Source organism: Diceros bicornis, chromosome 11, assembly GCF_020826845.1.
Source record: "Diceros bicornis minor isolate mBicDic1 chromosome 11, mDicBic1.mat.cur, whole genome shotgun sequence".
Taxonomy (NCBI): Eukaryota; Metazoa; Chordata; class Mammalia; order Perissodactyla; family Rhinocerotidae; genus Diceros; species Diceros bicornis.
In genome coordinates this window covers 33,040,515-33,061,252 of record NC_080750.1, presented here as the reverse complement: position 1 = coordinate 33,061,252, position 20,738 = coordinate 33,040,515, and the positions used below count along the sequence as shown (strand labels likewise).

General features: G+C 34.4%; 1 protein-coding gene across 4 annotated transcripts in view; it reads right to left on the bottom strand.

Annotated features, from left to right (window-relative positions):
• Positions 1–539: 539 nt before the first annotated feature.
• USP38 (ubiquitin specific peptidase 38) overlaps positions 540–20,738 on the bottom strand; it is a 29,563-nt gene continuing 9,364 nt past the window's right edge. For 3 of the 4 annotated variants that reach the window (XM_058550123.1, XM_058550122.1, XM_058550124.1), the window contains 6 exons: positions 17,734–17,892; positions 15,649–15,842; positions 12,167–12,260; positions 9,476–9,582; positions 6,672–8,034; positions 540–1,380 (listed from right to left, as the gene is read on the bottom strand). In XM_058550123.1, coding sequence (XP_058406106.1) covers positions 1,219–1,380; positions 6,672–8,034; positions 9,476–9,582; positions 12,167–12,260; positions 15,649–15,842; positions 17,734–17,892 — 2,079 coding nt within the window. In that variant the 3' untranslated portion in view covers positions 540–1,218. The remainder of the gene's footprint in view (positions 1,381–6,671; positions 8,035–9,475; positions 9,583–12,166; positions 12,261–15,648; positions 15,843–17,733; positions 17,893–20,738) is intronic. The other variant, XM_058550125.1, reaches the window with a different exon arrangement.

Genomic DNA, 20,738 nt, shown 5'->3' with positions numbered 1-20,738 from the left:
TAATACCTTTCAAAAAGTTATAATTTTAATGTTAACACAAAAAATTACTTCCTAACATTTCATTTTAAAAAAACTTTTCCGCAGCCAAAGATTCCTATTTTTGAATTACAGTACTGCAAGGCACATACAGAACTCACCTCCTTCAAAACACACAGAAGATATACTCCCTGAAATATAATTTTAAAATCCTTAAACAATTAGAAATACTACAAATTTAGCAATTTTTACGTAAAAATGTTGCCTGTATAGGATCATGCACCTTTCTTAAAATCAATTCAGCACATATGTATAAATAATCCTTTTTTAAAAACATTTGTATTTGATATGCAGATACAGTGATGCTGAAGACAGCTCTAAACAAACCTGAAAAGCACTATAGCTTGATAAATTTTATGTTATTGCCTTCATTAGAGACTGTGTCATCTCTAGTATTTTCAAATACTTGAATTTAATAATGGGATAACTACACAGGAAATAAAGGATTTTTTTTTTTAAACAATATTTCCTTCACCTCTAACATCAATTCTTTTTTATAAAGGATGCTAAATGAATTATATTTTTTCTTAATAGGACCATTTAAATGCCTCTACTAAATTTTTTTTTTTTTTTTTTGGTGAGGGAGATCAGCCCTGAGCTAACATTCGTGCTAATCCTCCTCTTTTTTTTTTTGCTGAGGAAGACCGGCTCTGAGCTAACATCTATTGCCAATCCTCCTCCTTTTTCTCCCCAAAGCCCCAGTAGACAGTTGTATGTCATAGCTGCACATCCTTCTAGTTGCTGTATGTGGGACGCGGCCTCAGCATGGCTGGAGAAGCGGTGCGTCAGTGCACGCCCAGGATCCGAACCCGGGCCGCCAGTAGCGAAGCCCGCACACTTAACCCCTAAGCCAGTAGAGGAGGGGCCGGTCCTCCTCTACTAAATTTAATGAAGCTTAATTAGGGACCAGGTACATATTTTCCTCTGAAAATTTTTGGTCAAGTATGTCTAACCATAAAAGCAAATGGAATTTTAAGAGGTAGATTTTTTTCCCATGATGCATTTTGTTAATAAATGTATTGTCAAGAAAATTAAATCAAGCACTGAGTGTGTTTTCTTAAAGTATAAGGGTCTAATGAAAAGAAAAATAAAAGATATGATATGATATTTGTTATAGTTTGACATTTTAACAGTCACAGTATTGGATGTTTTGTGACCAGTGCATTTTGGACTCTCTCAGGATCAAAATACGAGTCTGCTGACTGTATTAAATCCTCCTCCGCCCCCTCCCCCAGTTGGTCCACAGCTTCCTGGTGGATCATTGTCGTCAAATCCATTGGGCCGAAATGAACAGGAGGCAGATGCAGCTTGTAGGGCCCGGGCTCGAGCATTCAACTCTTGTTCCTAAAATTAAAAATAATTTTTATAAAATTAAAATCCTAAATACAATGGATGGGTATATCACCTATATAAATATTTTAAAACTGCCTTAATCCTTAATAAGCATCCTTCAAATCTCAGTAAAATATTATTGACTATACTAATCCTTACTAAATCTTACTAAAGTAAGTATGTAAACACAGATGGAACAAACAAGATAGAGAGCAAAACCCTGGTGTAACTCTACAGAATGACACATCTTAAAGGCTGTTCTGTTTCAATACCTTAATTTACAGAAGAAGAAAGTGAAGCCCTACAGTCCTAAAATTTCTCTACAGCAATACTATAATTCTTGCAACACTCATCAACACATATAGGAATAGATTTCTTTTCTAATACACAGAATGTAGAATTCAACAGTTATGACAATGGATTATCTATTCTCTATCAAGTGGGGCTATTTTGGAAGTGGGTGATTACAGTAAAAGGTATAAATAATGAAAGAAGGCTGAAGTTTTTCTACCCTTTTCTTAGAATATTTCTCAGTAAATAAAAGTAAGACAGATCTCTAAAACACTGCTAAGGAAAATGGAGCCTATCTCCTTACAGTATTAATTAAAATTTTTCACCACCAGATTTTTACAATTTTTATCAGGAACCATAATCATCATGTGCCAGACACATATTAGGTGCTCAATAAATGTTAACAATCTCATATTAGAACACTATTAGGTACTTAGCCACAAAAAGAGCAAATGTGAATAAAAAATGGCAAACTCATTTGGCAAGGTGTAAAACTGGAATCTAAAACTGGCACAAACTCCTCGGAAGCATATGCAAAATATTCTGGCATGTGCTCATTTTTCTGAGAAAGGGTCTATAACTTCAAATGAGGTAGATGTCAACAAGGTCTAAAAGCCACTGGTAACAGTATAACCATTAACTTGTTAGGCGTAATCATCCTGAAGAACTTTCAAATACAGTTAACATTAATAACAGAAACTGTACTATTTCCAATTTTCAACTACAAGTCCATTTACTTTGTTCCATCTGGCAAGGTAATATTATAATTTCCAGCTAAATTTTTTTATTTAACTATTCTCCCCCTTTTATAAGATGCCCAATTTTTTTATTATGGAGAAAAAAACCCAGACTTATCCTGACACCTGTCCCTCATATTATAGACACCTTGTTTCTCAGTAGCATACAGTGACTTCTGTGTGATTCCCAATACACAAACCATCAAGAATCACGTATTTTTATGGCTGAATGTGACCTTACATAAGAAATCCTCGTAACAAAACGACCTAATTAACCAGTCTCTGACGGGGCTTAGAGAGGCTTTTAAAATTTAATTTGCAGGATATTTCTCAAAAACATTTTTTTCATTTACTCTGTCATTTACAACGTTTATAATTGCTGGCTCCCCTGTGTAAGGTCTAACCACACAATATTTTTCAAGAGATATGTTAATTTATTCTTCAATCTGTAAAATTAAAGTAAGAATTACAAGTATTTTACAGATAGAAAAAAAAAAAGCCATAGATACATCAGAAATAGACACAAAAATAAGAAACAAAATCCTCTGCTCTAGCTCTATAATCTATTAAACTATCTAAACAAGCAATGAAAATAAAACTCTGTACCTAAGAAATAGTATCTGGTTTCAGATATAGATCATGTTACCTAATGAAATAAACAAAACTGAATGAATAGGCAAGGTAGAGCTCAACAAGTTCTGCTCTCGAAAGATATGGCAAATTTTGCCCGGACTCTGTTAAAAAGTTATTTTCCCCAAGCAGCTATTTTGAAGGACACACAAAACACAAAATTAAGTGAATAACTCTGCTGCTTCTGAGATACCTGAAACCTGTATTTCAAGACATAGAGCTTCCCAAGAAAGTAATTTTCCTCTTTTTCTTATCTATTTATATAAATCATGGCTGACAGAGAAAAATGTATGATATTCTGTTTCAGAAGATAAGCTTAAACAATGGATAAAAGTAGGGAAAATTTCTTTCCATTTTATTTCTTTTAATTTTATTTATTTATTTATTTTTTTCCCCCAAAGCCCCAGTATAGAGCTGTATGTCATAGCTGCACATCCTTCTAGTTGCTGTATGTGGGACGCGGCCTCAGCATGGCCGGAGAAGTGGTGCGTCGGTGCACGCCCGGGATCCGAACCTGGGCCGCCAGCAGCGGAACACGCGCACTTAACCACTAAGCCACGGGGCCGGCCCTTATTTCTTTTAATATAGACGAGAACACTGTATATAATGTCAAAAATTATGAGTCTCATAGCATATGTAATTTATATCCCAATTTTATGTCAAGTATTAAAATTAATTCTTATTTCAGTAGTGGACTATAGGTCTAGTCACAGAAAGGAGTTTCTATTGCTTTGGGACAAATAACTTTCAGTATATTTTGATCTCTCATTTAAGTAAATCTGTTAACATTAAATTAATCCATCCTTTTTCTTTAAACTACACAGATTTAATGTATACTCTGTATGTACAATAAAGAAAAAAATTAAGACATAAAACTACCACCTCCTCCAAAGAAACAAGGAAAAGAAACCTAACAAGAAAGGAGGGAACTCAGGAGATGATCTTCACAGTGCAGTGGCAGTGCAACTCACACAATCTTTCTGTCACTGGATCCTAACCAAAAGCATAATTTTTGTAGTACAGACACTAAAATAATGGAGATACTCCTAATGGAAGTTGGACTGAGGTGAAAGAAATATATGGAGAGTAAAGCCCTTTCCAAAATTTACTTTGAGGTCCACAATTTGCTTTGCTCTCCTGTGTGTCAGGCTATGATACAAAGTAGAAAGTGGTTTGTCGTACAGGATTTTTTGCCCAGGGTTTTCAAAACCATGAATCCTGCCAATACTAGAAAGAGTAAGAGTTTCTAACACTTGTAAATCTAGTGGTGACTTTAGTAAAATTTAAAACTGGAATCCTAAAAAAAGCTTGTTAAAATTCTACAAGGTGTGGGGGCTGGCCCAGTGGCCCCAGTGGTTAAGTGCACGTGCTCCGCTGCGGTGGCCCGGGGTTCGCCGGTTCGGATCTTGGGCACGCACCGACGTACCACTTGGCAAGCCAAGCTGTGGCGGCGTCCCATATAAAGAGGAGGATGGGCATGGATGTTAGCCTAGGGCCAGTCTTCCTCAGCAAAAAGAGGATTGGCAGATGTTAGCTCAGGGCCGATCCTCCTCACCAAAAAAAAAAAAAAAAAATTATACAAGGTGAATTTCTAATGTGAAGTATTAAAAAAGTAGCTACCCTGATATGTAATAAGATGGTAAATTCATTTTCAGTACTGCTCAAGAGTAAAGGAACTCAAAGTGTTCAACTCCACATCCTTACTTTTATTAAGATTCAATTAAATTTTTATGACTGTTATAACGCTATTTTTTAAAGCTGCAGTTGTATTCTAGACTTAGCAATCTACTATAAGCCATTTTTACTATTAAATGGGCACAAACTTTGAACTATACCTAAAAAAATGAATGTAAAAACAAAAATGAGAATAAGAACAAAAACATATATATATACACACTCCCTGTGCTCAAAATGAAAAAATGATAGCTGAAAACTGCTGTATACAAAATCTCAACATCGCACACTCCCACTGCCTGGCAATTATGAGAACGTGTTTATCAGTAACAGAAGAAACAACACAGTCTCTTAACACAAACTTAAAATACCAGAATGGTTTGTATGAGAGTTGTGAAAATGAATAGTATGAGAAAAATCACAGTTCAAACCTTATCAATTACATTATTGTATTTAAAAGTAAATAATACAAAGTCTAAATATATTTAAGTTTCTAATTAAGAGTTGAGTATTTATTATTGTAAGTTGCTTTTAAAAGGCACTTTGAGGGGCTGGCCCAGTGGCGTAATGGTTAAGTTCGTGCACTCTGCTTTCGCAGCCCTGGGTTTGCTGGTTCAGATGCTGGGTGCCGACCTTACATACCACTCATCAAGCCATGATGTGGCAGCATCACACATACAAAATAGAGGAAGACTGCCACAGATGTTAGCTCAGGGACAACGGACTGGCAACGGATGTTAGTTCAGGGCCAATCTTCCTCACCAAAAAAAGAGTTAAAAAAAAAGAGTTACCATGTGCTGTTCTGAAGTTACTTTAAATAATTAAAAAGAAAAGGCACTTTGATAACTAAGCTTTGATTTAATAGCCTGTCTTAATACAAGTAAATAAATACTTTAATGTAAAAGTTAGCAATATCTTTTTTGCATTAACCTCCAATCTGAGACTTAAGATGGAATTTAGAACAACTGCATAACACTGAAAAACTGAATTAACAAAATACATAATGCTTTTACTTTATAGTGACATAAGGGCCTTAAAACAATAATAAAAAGAATGACTCATTACAATCAGATATTGTAAAATCAGGATGCAATGGGGTAAGTGGCAAGATAGAGAAAATCATTCAGAGCTAGGCTGCAACACAAGTAGTTGTTACGGTTATAAGAGCTTTCGGCATTCTAATCACAGAGATTAGTTTACAGTAGATTTTCATATTTTTAAAACCCATGTCTCTCCTTTGATAAACATTTCACCCAATCACTGATATACAAATAATCTGCATATTTCCAAAAGTCAAGACTGCACTAGGCTTTATTTTCTATATTTTATAGTATGGAAAATTTCTATTTCAACCTAACCTTCTTACCCTCACTCTAGCTCTGCAATCTTCAAGAATCATAATGATTACTATCTAGTTCTTATTTGATATCTAGCAAGAAGGACATGGTTGAATACATTCCATTACTCCATTACCCTGATCATAAGCCTTCTGATTGGATGTTAGACTCTTTGGTAGTGAATAAGTTTTAACAAATATTCTGAGTTTCTAATTTTTTTCTGTAAAGTTTATTGTTCTTGTCACTCTAAAATACCACCAGATTCCTTTAAAAATGTATCATTGAACATTTGATAATACAGTAAATTTGAAAGCTTCCTTCTAAAAATATTTCTGTATGGAATGATTTTTATAATGATCCCATCTTTTGCAATTAAAAACAAATAAGGTCTTTTATACTGCATCTAATTGCGACTTTTCATAATTAACTCACAACATTAGAAAGTAAGAAAATTTAGTTATATAGGTTGAACCCATTTCACATAAACTCAGACTCAAATTTCAAAATTACCACTCTGTAAATTCCTTGAAAACGTAGAAGTTAAGCTGGATTTCAAAACTAGAGCACTCATTTAACCACCTGTCAATTGTTTAAATATTTTCTACAAATGATGAAGCTTATACTTACAACTTACCTGTAAATACAGTTTATTGTCTTTTGTTATAGCATCCATAAGTTCTTTCTGTAGAGGTGGGTCTCCATTTACCCAGAGTCCACTGGTTGAATTATTAGCACTTAACCCATTAGTGCTGTTCTGTTTTTTATACAAAAGCACATAAGCTGTGTCCTTTGGAAACCTACTTGTAATTTTTTGGACTGACTGAAATGAAGTAAACGTCACTCTGCTATCATTAAATAAAAACCATTCTTTTGACATTTCCTTATTTTCCAAATCCTGTTCAATAACTGCACTGGGACTCTCTCTCTCTAGTAAATGACTCCGGGAGGATGCTAATGCCAGAGTTTCAGACTGGTGGCACATCTGGTATGAGGGCTCTGAACTTGTGATATTTCTGGCATAAGAATAGTAATGCCCACTTTCAGAGGATATACCAGAGTGAACGACAACAGAACTTAATAAATAGGGCACCAGTTTGGGGCAGCAAACTTCTTCAGTTCCAGAAGGCTTTAATTTTTTAGCTAGGTTCTCACTAATATCAGTGAAGTCAACATCTATAGACCAACTTTCTGACAATGAAGAGAAAGAAGTAGTTCTTTTAACTGGCAACTCCAAAACCAGTGGCAGTGACACATCGTCTAAAATTTTTCTTCTCACATGATACTTCTGATCATATGAAAATCTCAGGAGAGTAAGAATAAGGTATTCAGGTTCCTCCGTGATTTGCATAGTTTTCTCAGCATTCTGCAGAGAGGCACAGTTTTCACAATAATATTGGTTGTCACCAGTAAGAATCTCTGGAGCCAAAAAATAATTTAGTAAGTCAGTTACTGAAGGTGTGGTTTCACCTCCTGGTTTCTGAGGTACATCTTTATTAACAAGAAACTTGCTAGATTCATTAGGGACAGAAGTGTTTTCAGTACAGTGACACTCATCAGGAGGACTGCCTAGCATTCTTTCATTCACAGCTGAGTCACAGACAAAGGCAGCCGTTGCTGGATTATAAACTCCTGGTTCTTCCAAAGGACTAGGTACATTGGCTTGCATTAGACCACCATCTTGTGTACTGGGTGATGCTGCTGGATCTTGAAAAGACAAGTTTTCCAAAGAAGAGGAAGGACAAAAGGCAAGTGAAAGATCTGTAAAGGCTTCCACTTTTTGTGAGGTACTCCTGCAGTTCAAACAACATATGTGAGTTCGTAGTTTTCCTCCAAACATTTTTTCTATTAAAGTTTTCTCACCATCACTGGTGCAAGGGGTCTCGGTCAGTAAAGCTGCCTTACTGGCTACTTTCTGTAAAGAAGTTTCACTGCACCCCAGACTTTCAGAAGGCTTGTATGAGGACTGAACTTTCAAGATCTTTTCTTCTTCATGGAGCCTGCAGGACAGTATATCATTATATAGCTACTTCACTTAAGTTTAAATGTCATTTCTATTTAAAAATATTGATGGCTTATATAAACAAATTATTTTTTATCAAATATAATGCTTAATTTAAAAAATCAAGTTTCTCCTTTTTTAATCAAGAGGAATATTGGACAGCTGGAGAATGCAGATTAGAAGAGAAGCTAGGGGCTATTATTACCCTATATTCTCATTACATTTTCTTCATACTGCTATTTTATAGCACTTATTACATTACAGTTAATTACACATGTCATTAATTGTCTTATCTTATCTCTGTCTGCCTGGCATCTCATAGAAAGCTCGGCACAAAGAAACCACTCAACATATCCTTAGCCAAATGGAAGGAAGGTTGCACATGTTGAGCTCAACTAACTTTACTCGTCATTCATGTAACAGAAGGGAGGCAAAGATAAGGAGATACAAGATAACAGGTTTTATTAACTGAGTGATAAAGAGACAATAAAATATACCAAACCCACCCAATTATAAACTGGTCTAAAGAAGCGCCTACTAAATTTTTTGGTCTCAGGACCCTTTTATATTCTTAAAAATAATTGAGGAACCCAAGAGCTTTCATTTATGTGGTTATATCTATCAATATTTACTGTATTCAAAAACTGAGAATAAAAGTAATAAAATAATACATTTAAAAACAATAATAAACTCATTACATGTTAATATAAACAACATTTTTTAACGAAAAAGTTATATTTTCTAAAACTAAAAAAATTTAGTGAGGGGCTGGCCTGGTGGCATAGTGGTTAAGTTCGTGTGTTCTGCTTCAACGGCCTAGGGTTCAGCGGTTGGATCCTGGGCGTGGACCTACTCACTGCTCATCAAGCTGTGCTGAGGCGGCGTCCCATACAGAAGAGCTACAATTCTACAGCTATGATACACAACTATGCACTGGGGCTTTGGGGAGAAAAAAGAGGAAGATTGGCAACAGATGTTAGCGCAGGGCCAATCTTCCTCAAAAAAAAAAAAATTAGTGAGAGGAATGGCACCGTTTCATATTTTGCAAATATTTCAAGTATCTGGCTTAGAAGACAGCTGTATCTTCACAGCTGCTCTGCATTCAATCTATTGTGATACGTTGTTTTGGATGAAGTATACGGAGAAAATCCGGCCTCAACTACATACACACAGATATGTAGTTTGAAAAGGGAAGACCCCTGAAAGTGTTTTGGAAACCCCTAGGGGTCCTTGTACCACACTATGAGAACTGCTGGTCTAAAGTAAAAAAATCAAAAAGACCAAATTAAAAACAAAAAAACACTTAAAAAAAGACGAATGCAAGGTATTTTAAAGACTAACACTTGAAATATGTTTTTAAAGGTAAAAAAAATATTCTGTAGAAATCATCTGTTACGAAAGAACACAATTCAAATCATAACTTTAAAAATACTTTTTACCTGTCTAGCAGAAATCTGAGGTATTCAGAACAGTCTTGTTGAGATCTAGGGGTAAACCACGGAGGTCTGGAAGCCTCAAAAAATATCCGAGGTGCATATGCTTCTCTCTTTTCATATTAGTGGAGAAAATACAAGGAAGCGAGTTACATACCATGAACCAAATAACTGAAATCTTAATATATGTTTAATAAAGATTACTTAAAATTATATTGTGCTTAACCTTTATTACAAAGGGCCAAATGTGAAGGCAGATAAAATTAGTTAGAAATAAATTTAGGTAACCTTCAGTCACAACTTTTCATTCTACAGATGAGAATTAAGATCTAGAGAAACTATGTGACTTGCCCAAAGTCACAGCTAAATTAGCGGCAGAGGAGATTACATCAGAACCCAGGGCTCTCTAACTCCTAATATAATGCTCTCAGCATTATCCCTCTACGTACGGATAGAGGAAGGGGTGGGGCTGCAGACTGCATCAGCGGGAAGCAGACGTGTGCAGAAATGAGAAATGGTCACACCCCTGGAAGTACATCACCGGAAGTGGAAACATCATACCCCTCTTCCTGCTGTCAGGGAGCCGCCCCATCCCTGCTCCTTCCTGTCATCTGGACCCAATGAACGAACCAACTAGTGAAAAACTCAAACACAACATAAAATCTTCCATTACTCAGCACAGTACAGGTCAAGTTACTGTGGAGATGGAATGGGAGCTGCAAACAGAAAACAGTAGGAGATGGAGTCCAGAAATCAGTATACAGACAACTTCAATGGTTCTACTGTTGGTGCTATGGATTTTGCCCTCGACCCAAGCGGGTCCTCTGTACCCTCCTGTATTATTGGTACCTGCTACCTTACAAAAGCATCTTTAATAATATTGAGTTGTATCAGATTTTTGTTGATTATAACTTGAAACAAGTTATTATATTGTTATTATAGCTTATAAATTTAGAATTCTCTCTACATTTTGAATATCTGTGGTATATAACAGACTCCTCAGTTAAGGATAATTTTATCAAAATAGACGTGTTTATAGTACTCTGAAGGAAGGAAGTTTAGTATACTGGTTGAGAATGGGCTCCAGAGTCATTTGGTTCATATCCCAATCTTGCCACTTGTTTGTATGACCCTGAAAGAAGGTGATATAAGGCCAGTTTTTTCATGTGTAAAATGGGGATACTACCTTATTACCTCATAGATTGATTTTGAGGATTAAGAGATAACACAAGTAAACCACTTAGCACAGGAGCTAGACACATTTAAATGCTCAATAAATGTTAGCTTTATTAATTATAAGAAAAAAGCCTTTTCAATTATATAGGGAAATCTACTTACATAGAATAATCGTTTTGGCCTGCTATCAGATAGGGTCTTAACTGTGATAGACCCTTAATTAGGTTCTCTTGCTAATTCCTTTCTTTTTTCTTGGGAGCATGGCAACCTCCTAAGGTTTGTTCCTAATAATTCTGATTTAATAAATTAATATAGTATATATAATGTATTTATATCTACATGTATACACATAGATGCATATATACATATATATTATATATAGTATACAGTAAATATAGACTAGTGATAAAGCAAGTGCAGAAGTCAATTTACTAGGAAAGAATGTTTGGGAGTTGGAGGGAAGATTTCATCTCCCTTGGTCCTGAGATGCTAAATTTAATTTGTGAACATACTTCCTCCAGATAGAGAATAATAAAATTATCCCTTTGAGTATATTACTACTCACAGGCCATCACTATCATCTCATACATCAATCCAGTCTTGATTCTTTCCATTTAACAAGTTATACCTGAGATATTTCTCAGCTTATAGATAGGAAACAAGGCATTCCTATCAACTCAATCCCATCAATTCTGAATCCATCTTCTCTTCTGGCTCTAATGACCTACTCCTTTAGACCTCTGTGAAACTAAGACAATCAGAGTAAAACCAGAAAATAATAATATATATTATTTATAAATGATATATATTATTCATATGCATTGCTCAAAACTTAAACTGTAAGTTCCTTACAGCATAAGGATTACTCTTTGAATGCTTATCAGACTGCATATTGTGTCTCTCAATGTCTGTTGAATGAATGAATATGTACTATATGTGACTTTCTTGCCACTAGCATAAATTCATTTCCTTGGATTAATTTGTGGACATAAAAGATCATCACAAAATTTTAAGCTCTAGAACTTAATGGATACACAATTCTTATAGGAAATAAAATTAATTGTTTATCTGTTAAGTTATAGAGCTTAAAATTGTAGTCATAATGAAAAGGTATATATATTAGAAATGAGAGAAAAAGAAGGCAGTGTGCCACAAAATTATTTTAATTGTTCATTATTGTGAAAATCTATCAGTTTAGTATCTATAAACTGATTAAAAAGATTTCTTCATGAAGAAGCTTACTCAGATAAAAAATCAGATTTTATCTATAATAATTAGAACAATGGGTCAGCATAATATTCATATATAAGAATGAAAAGTAGGAGGAAGAAATAAAAACTGAGGGCATATCCTGATTTTAGGCAGTATCTCACTTTAGCATTTCTAAGTGGATTTGTTGTGCTGGGTGAGATATATACTATTTTATCAGTTGAAAAGGTTCACCAAGTTTGGTCTACTGTGACATTTAAAGAAGATTATCAATGACGTTAATATATGCATACTACACACACTTACACTTACCTGTGTATGACCCAAAAAGGCAAAAAGATGCTGTAATTTTTTCATTAATGAATTGCACCCATTTAGATTTAAAGATAATACTTGTCTCCTGAAACTGAAAGAGAATAAAATATAATGCTTTTTGTACACGTGTTCATACACATGCATTTTTTTAAGGCTAAAAGGCAGATAGTTCAAGAACATACTATCCTCAAAGTAAAACTTCAGTTACCTGATGGCCCTTTACCTAGCAAAGTTACTACCTATAATGCAGCGAAGAAGGAAGGGGAGAATGATGATAAAATAAACACTTACTATGTGGCCTGGCAATGGCCTATGTGCTGTCACATATTATTCCTATTTTCTGGATTAGCAAATAGAAATAGATTAAGCTATTAATTAATAACCTAAGAAATAGATTAAGCTATTAATTAATAACCTAATTAAGCTATTAATTAATCACATTTAAAATTCTTTCAAATCTGTATGAAATAAAAAAAATGCTGTCATCAAAACATACTGTAAAGTTAGTGATTTAAAGAGTCTGCTACTCGTACAGGATCGGAAAAAGATAAATTATTCAAAACTAGTATGTATAGGAACAACTGGGTATCTATTTGGAAAAAAATGGAGTTAGATAAGATTTTTTTTTTTTTTTTTTTTTTTTTTTGTGAGGAGATCAGCCCTGAGCTAACATCCGCCAATTCTCCTCTTTTTTTGCTGAGGAAGACGGCCCTGGGCTAACATCTGTGCCTATCTTCCTCCACTTTATATGGGACGCCGCCACAGCATGGCTTACCAAGCAGTGCGTCGGTGCGCGCCCGGGATCCGAACCAGCGAACCCCGGGCCGCCGCAGCGGAGCGCGCGCACTTAACCGCTTGCGCCACCGGGCGGGCCCCTAGATAAGATTTTATATCATTACAAATGCCACATAGGAGTAATGAGTTAAAGTACGAAACTACTGAAGTATTTTTTTAAAAAAAGAGAGGGGAAATTTAGAGGCGGAAGGCTTCCTAAACGTCAGACACTATAAATGAAAACTAGCAGATATGACTACATAAAATAAACAACTGCAAATGAAACACTCTACAAATCTGGATCACACTGACTAGAAGAAAGCATGTAACAAAGGATTATCATCTAGAGTATATTTAAACCAATATGAAAAAGAAAAGACCCAACAGCAAGGTGTACAAAGAAAAGAACAGGTTATTCAGAAAAGAAACACAAATGAACAAAGAAAAACCTTAGAGAGGCAAAACTCTGTAATGGTCAGCAATATGCAAATTAAAACAAAAGGACATTTTCCCCCAGACTGGAAAAAATTCTGAAGACTGATTATATCAAGTACTACTAAAGGTTTGAGGTCACAGGTACAATCATATACAGTCGTGCATCACTTAACAATGAGGATCCATTCTGAGAAATGCGTCGTTGGGTGATTTTGTCATTGTGTGGACATCATAGAGTGTACTTACATAAACCTAGATGCTATATGCCCTACTACACACCTAGGCTACATGGTACTAAGCTTATGGGACCACTGTAGTTGTATATGAGGTCTGTAGTTGACCAAAATATTGTTATGTGGCACATGACTGTATTAGTATGCAAATTCAAATGCTACAGCCTTTCTGGCAACCAATTTGGCATACCCCATTCAAAGAACATCCTCTACATCTGCATATGGGCAGAGAGATGTTAATTATGAGCCAAACAACTTAATACTTATCAATAAGAGTATGGTTAAATAAATTATGGTACATCCATCTACTCAGAATGACATAGTTCTTTCATTGCCCTCACATGAGAATATTTCCAACACAAATCATTAAAAGATAAAAGCAAGTGGATGGAAAAGATATAAATAAGATTCTCTAAAAATATTTTCTTAAAAAACAATGCATTTGTTTTTGTACTAGACAAATCTTATAAAAAAGGTCTGGAACAACGCACACAAAACTGTTAACAAATTACCATTGGGAGTGGGAATGTATGAATTGTTTTTGTATTTAAAAAATTTTTTAGACCTGATTTTTATTTTATATACTTCTGGAATTAATTTTTTTAAACCACGAAGAATTCATATATTACCAAAGAAAATATGCTGTCCGCCTATTCTGAGATAGTATTATTGGCTACTGTACAGTAAGATGTGATCTTTGATGTGCTATTGCCAGTTATAATCGCTTTGGGTCTCTGCTTTCCCTATCATCTGTAAAATGAGACGGCTGGATTAGATGACCTCTAGTGGTAAGATACGGATTCTTTCAGTTTTATGCCTAGTATCACTTGTGTCTAAGAGTACACATTCTCTTAAAAAACAAAAAAAATCTCAAATACAGACAAACCAAAAAACAAAAGAAAATACTAAACCAAACAAAAAACACCTTAGTGTTGACAGCATTTTCTCGGGCCAAGAAATAAAATAAAGCTAACTCTTCATCTTTTAGTTTATGATTCCTCTATGTAGGCATAAAACCTTAAAAAGGCTTGGAACTCAATTTATAAACATCTTTGGTCAAGTTCTATGAATACAGTCGGCCCTCCATATCCATGGGTTCCACAGTCTGAATATGTGCAGACTTTTTTTCTTGTCATTACCCCCTAAACAATATAGTATAATAACTGTTTACATAGTATTTACATTGTCTTAGGTGTTATAAGTAATCTATAGATGATTTAAAGTATACAGGAGGATATGCATAGGTTATATGCAAATACACCACCACTTTATATAAGGGACTTTAGCATCTGAGGATTTTGGTATCTGCAGGGGATCCTGGAATCAATCCCCTCAGATACAAGGAACAACTGTACTCTTTTGGTATTGAAGAGAAAAATTCAACCATGTTTTTGCCTTTAGGAAAAGTTTATCATCATTTTGTACCTTTACAGATAGTATTCATACAGCTAACAACCTCTGATTTCCTATTTGCTTGCTGCAAAAGAAAACGAATTTGAAAGTAAATCTATAAGAGGGCAAAGGAACATGTCTGTTAATACATTTGTTCAGTATCTATCAACTTGGAGTGGGAAGCAGAGCTTAAACTTTTTTAACAGCAACAAAGAAGTTATTGATCTCATAAACAACCAAACATCTACAAGCAGAAAAATCTAAACATGACCCCCTCAAGAGATATACATGTTAAAAAAAATACACTGTCTTATAGGATAATAACAAATTAGTACTTGAGGACACTTAAAACTCTTTGGAATAAGCTCTATCAATCCCTCTGTTATACTAATAAATATCAAGTCACAGTAATTCAAAAGATTCTACATGCAATCCATAATATAAAGTAGAATTTATATAAGTTAACATTTAAAAATTCCTGAGCACTAAAAGCAGTTTCATTTCTGAATAAGGCAATTATATGAAAATATTAATATCTCTGCCATTTATAATAATGTGAAGACAATCCCACCATCTTACATTTCATCAGGACATATCAATTTCTATAATTAGAACGAAAAAAAAAAGGTTCAAATTTAAACTTACTCTGTGGCCATAAACAATGCCTGTATAACACTGTTCATATAACATGTATTTCCCAGATTAATAAGACCAGTTTTCCCAGTTTCAGATTTTCCAGAAAGTCTAGACAAGCAAGACGCCAAAGAATTGGATTGAGAAGTCCAGGCACTTTGACTGAGAATCAATTTAATCTTCTCTTCACTGGGCTTAGGAAAATCCTGTAGGTCATAAAAAGGAAAAATAGTTAAAAAATATAAACTATTCTTGTTATTAACTAACACCACAAAGAAGATTCTTCCACTGACATTTAACCTTTCTCTTCTCCCACTTAGTTTTGAAATCACTGATAGTACTTGACCAATCATCAAAAAATCAAATTATGCTACATGGCAAAAATACTTGTCTCCTAAAATAAATAAATATCTCCTAAAGGTAGAGTTTATCAAGTTGAGGAATACTCAACAACCAGGAATTCAAGTCACCTTTGAACTCCTTATGCTTCCTATTTGCTAGTAAAATGTTTTCAAAACGAAACTTTGAGATCAGAGAATATACTGCAGCGCTACTCAAAGGCAATAGAATGATGACTTAAATTAGCACATAATTGAATAAGCTCAACAAATAATTTGCTTTCAAATTGTGTAATGAAAATAAGAAATACCACCTTTTCATTCACTACTAATATTTATCCAGTATTAACCCTTAGAAACAAAAACTCAAAGTAATCAGGGGATGAAAAATGAAAGCATCTAAACACAATGACCTCTGACTTTGAAAAATAAAACTCAATTTCATGTTTAACCATACAGAAAATTATTACAACAGATTCTTCTTAAGTGCTTTGCGACATACGAGATAAAATTTTCAAGTGTTAAGTGATTTCAAGCATGAGCATTGGAGAATAAGGAAAGTTGGTAAAATCATTAAGGCTTTTTTGGACTGCTTTTACCATCCAGTAATTAACCCTTAGAAAACACTTTCTGAAGGAATTTTAGTCTCCTGATTTTTTGTTGTTGTTGACAGCTAACAGAAAGTGCTTCCCTTGGGTTAAGAGTGAGATCCTTGCTTCTTCTGAGCCTATTTCAGTTATGAGAATTTTCAACATGTAAAGCACTGAAGAATAACAGCAATAGCTTTCATCTATGGACACAGTGACACCAAGGAAAGAGATTAACATTACTATCAAATCCACGACAAAAAGCTCCTATACACACAGACATTTACTTCTGAAGTGTCAAAATGTCATACCAGTGGTACTCATTAACTGCTGAACAGTCTTGTATTCTGGGCTCAACCAAAACCACTTTGATTTAGCTAAATATATAGCAAGAAGAATATGTTCTGTATTCATTCCAGATACAAAAGAAGTAAAGATAGTGAAACCTTATATTGTACTTCAGACCTCAAAAAGGAACATTATTAATAGACTGATTTCTAAAAACTTCTGATTAAGTCTGAGTGAGGCAGGTTCTCCAAATCTTTTGCTATATCCTAATTACGCAGTAAGTTTACGAGAAGAAAGTGTGCTTATTGTGACCCGATCTTCAAGACAAACAGAATCAGTGCTTTTTTCGATCCAATATCTGTAGAAAGTTGGAAAACAGAGTAATTTCACAAACAATTCAAATAAAGATTCTATGAAATATGGACATTCATGAACAGTTCATAGCAAAAATGGAATAAAAAACAGGAAAGGCACCAAAGTCAAATATCTTATTAAACTGCCTTTCCTTGATTCTAAGGTGTATCTTAAATATTTTAATACTTCTGATACTGGGCTGCAACTCTAGATGTATGTATTCACTTAATGTAGCATTTCTTTTTTAACAAATTTCCCCAAAGGTGTTATAAATTTAAAGACATGCCTTATAATTGATGGCCCTGCAGAACCAAAGAAATATGGTTATTAATTTAGATTAGTTATAGCAAATAAGAAAGAGATTACCCCCTAAATATTAGTGAACCCTGATTCCAATTGCATTTTTCAAATAAAAAGCATAGTACCATAAAATAGTAAATTGAATAGCTGGTTATAGGAATGTTTCACCACATTCATCTATTACATCTTGGGCTGCAGCTCCACAAATATTGGTGCAACTATCACCATACCTTTATTGCTTCCAGAATAGGTTCATAGAGATCTGGAAATCCAGAATAATGATACATCATACAGTGTATCAGTTCTGTTAATTGCACTAAGAAGGCTGTACTGGAAGGCAGACCATCACTTTTGAAGGAGAGAACCAAATTAACTACATGAGGAACAATCTAAAGAGAAAAAAAGACAAACATTCTTCTATTTATACAAATTGGCAACAAATTCTCTAGTCTACAAATAGAATGCAAATGTTGCATGATCAGCAAATACTTTTCTGTATGTTCAGTCACACCCTTTTTCTAAAAAAGTCATGCAGTTAAACATTTCTAGAATACCAAGGTAAATCTAGTTTTCAAAGTTACATATAATTGTAATTCCTTGTAAGACCCCTCTCCTCATCCTTATACTCCATCTAAAACACAAACTAAGGTACAAAATAGGAGCCTTAGTCACTGCTGCCATTCTAAAAAGTGCCTTAAGCTGAAAAATGCTAGGGCTATTATATTTACCAGATTGTTCAACAGGAACAAACTTTTAGAAGATAAACCTAGAATTAGCTTAAGAGCTCCATCTAGAATGAATTTTAGATTTTCACTTGAAAGAATCACACATACTTTGCTCATTAAAGTCTACTTAAAGAAAGTCTTTGAAATAACTTATGCATGTAACTAAAATTACAGCTCAGGCTACAGGATTCCCTTTCTTTTGGATAAGCATAGGGATGATGTCCTATGTTAGCATGGTTATCCTTACTAATCACCCCCACTCCCCACCTCCAAAAAGAGGAGATGCTTCTAAAAATAAAGGGAATCAGAAACTTCTATTATTTTTAAGGAACTGAGGTTAAAAATAAAAGGGAAATCTAAAATGCTCATTGCTCATAAACATGTAGAAAACTATTAGTATTGATAATAAGCACAACAATGTCCTTTCATTATAAAATTAGACTAAAAACTCAATACAGAGCCAATCATATATTTAAGAGGTTATTAACAAAATAAAACAAGCTCTATTTTGCAGAAATGGCTCATTCCATCAGTACAGTTCTATACTTGTTCCAACTAATTGTTAATGATAATCTGATACTACATATTTACCCTTCATATGTAAAAGGAAGGCTTCTTATTATATTCTATTTGTAGAACATTTTTTTGGTTGCTAACTTGTGATAAAAGCAAAGTTATAGCTCTACAGTCTTATCCTCAAACGGCAATAACAACAACTATAGTAATGTCCCAATCAACTTTCTTTCCCTTCCCCTAAAAAGAACACTCATGTTCTTAAATTAACATTGCTATTCTCATTCTGCTCTGTCTGGTTTTACTCTTATGCTTGAGGTCCTAAATCACATTTTAGCTTTTACACTATCTTCTTTAATCTTACCTCCATCAAAGGTATTAATTTGACCATGAAACTACCAGTTCCTAATAAGTTCACTCCATTGCTATCATCTCTATATTTCTAAGCAAATGTGAATTATAATTTTGCTCCATAAAGCCATATCTATCAGGTACTCTCTTGCTAAAATAGTCAGAAATCCAAAATTATTTTGTTTCCTCAGAGGTGAAGAGAGAGAGACGCAAGAGAAGAAGGGGAAAGAATTTTTTAAATGATTATTTAATTTACAATTCCAAATCTTCCAAAAGCTTTTCTACTGTAGATTTGGTCTTTGCAATCAGGTAATATAGCTGTCTACTATTATATCTTATATGGTCAAAATTATCACTGACACAGAAATAAGACTAAGTTCTTCACAGGCATATGGATATATATCCAAACAGGCCAACCTTCTAAATGCTTGAAAATTGACTTTTTTGAACGAGCAAATCTAAATAGTTGTAGATATTATTGTAATACTCATCAAACATAAGTTACTATTTGAGAAAATGTGTATAACTTATTTAATTAGAAGCCTTTATATTTTTTCTTCTGTTTCAAATAATTTTTTCCCCACCTATAAAAAGCATATGAAAAGTAACTTGGTCTGTAATAACATATAACATGAACCTTGGTTTGCTCTAAAATACTCTAAACATATAATAAAATGAATAATGATGCTGGTGATTCCAGATTATTACTCATACTAGCAGCTCCTAAACTCAAGTCCTTCGCTGAGTTATTTAGAGTTAGAGGTGACTTAACTACCACATGACCCACTACTAGATGCCCAAGTTAATTTTAGTTGAGTAGCAAGTAAGGCTACACACAGTATGTAAGCAGTAATTAGGTATTTGTTTATAGGCTTTACTAAACCAGATCATAATTTTCAATTTCAGATCTAACTGTTCCTTAAATGAATGATTTCATATTTGCTTATTACAATAAGCCAAATACTTCAAAGTCAACTATTTGTTATTTCAACTACTTTTTACAGAAAAAAACCAATACAAGAAAAGGAGATATCTTCCTTCGTTTAAAAAATTGTGAGCAAAGAAACAGGTTTAGAATATAGCATAAGTGACTAATCAGAGAGATAAGGAATGTCCTCAGTGTAAAGAGCAATAAGTACTAGAACGGGGCCACATTAGAATGGGACCGGCCCCCTGGCGTAGCGGTTAAGTGTGCGCGCTCCGCTGCTGGCGGCCGAGTTCGGATCCCGGGGCGCACCAATGCACCGCTTGTCCAGCCATGCTGAGGCGGCCTCCCATATAAAGTGGAGGAAGATGGACACAGATGTTAGCTCAGGGCCAGTCTTCCTCAGCAAAAAGAGGAGGATTGGCATGGATGTTAGCTCAGGGCTGATAAAAAACATTAGAATGGAAAATTAAGATATGTTAGAGAATCTCCTTCCCAGAAATTCTGAAAATAAACTTTTACTCAAATGGCCTACACATACTTGTGCCTGAAAGACAGGCACAAATAATTGATATCTTTTTTCCTTGTAAGACTTTGCTAGTACACCTACTATATTAGCTTAAGTTTGAGTTTTGTTTGTATAACAAAGAGATATAAGGATATTGATTGATCATCAAGGCATTAGGGCAGTTAACTGCAGAAATCACTCATCCTAAGTGAT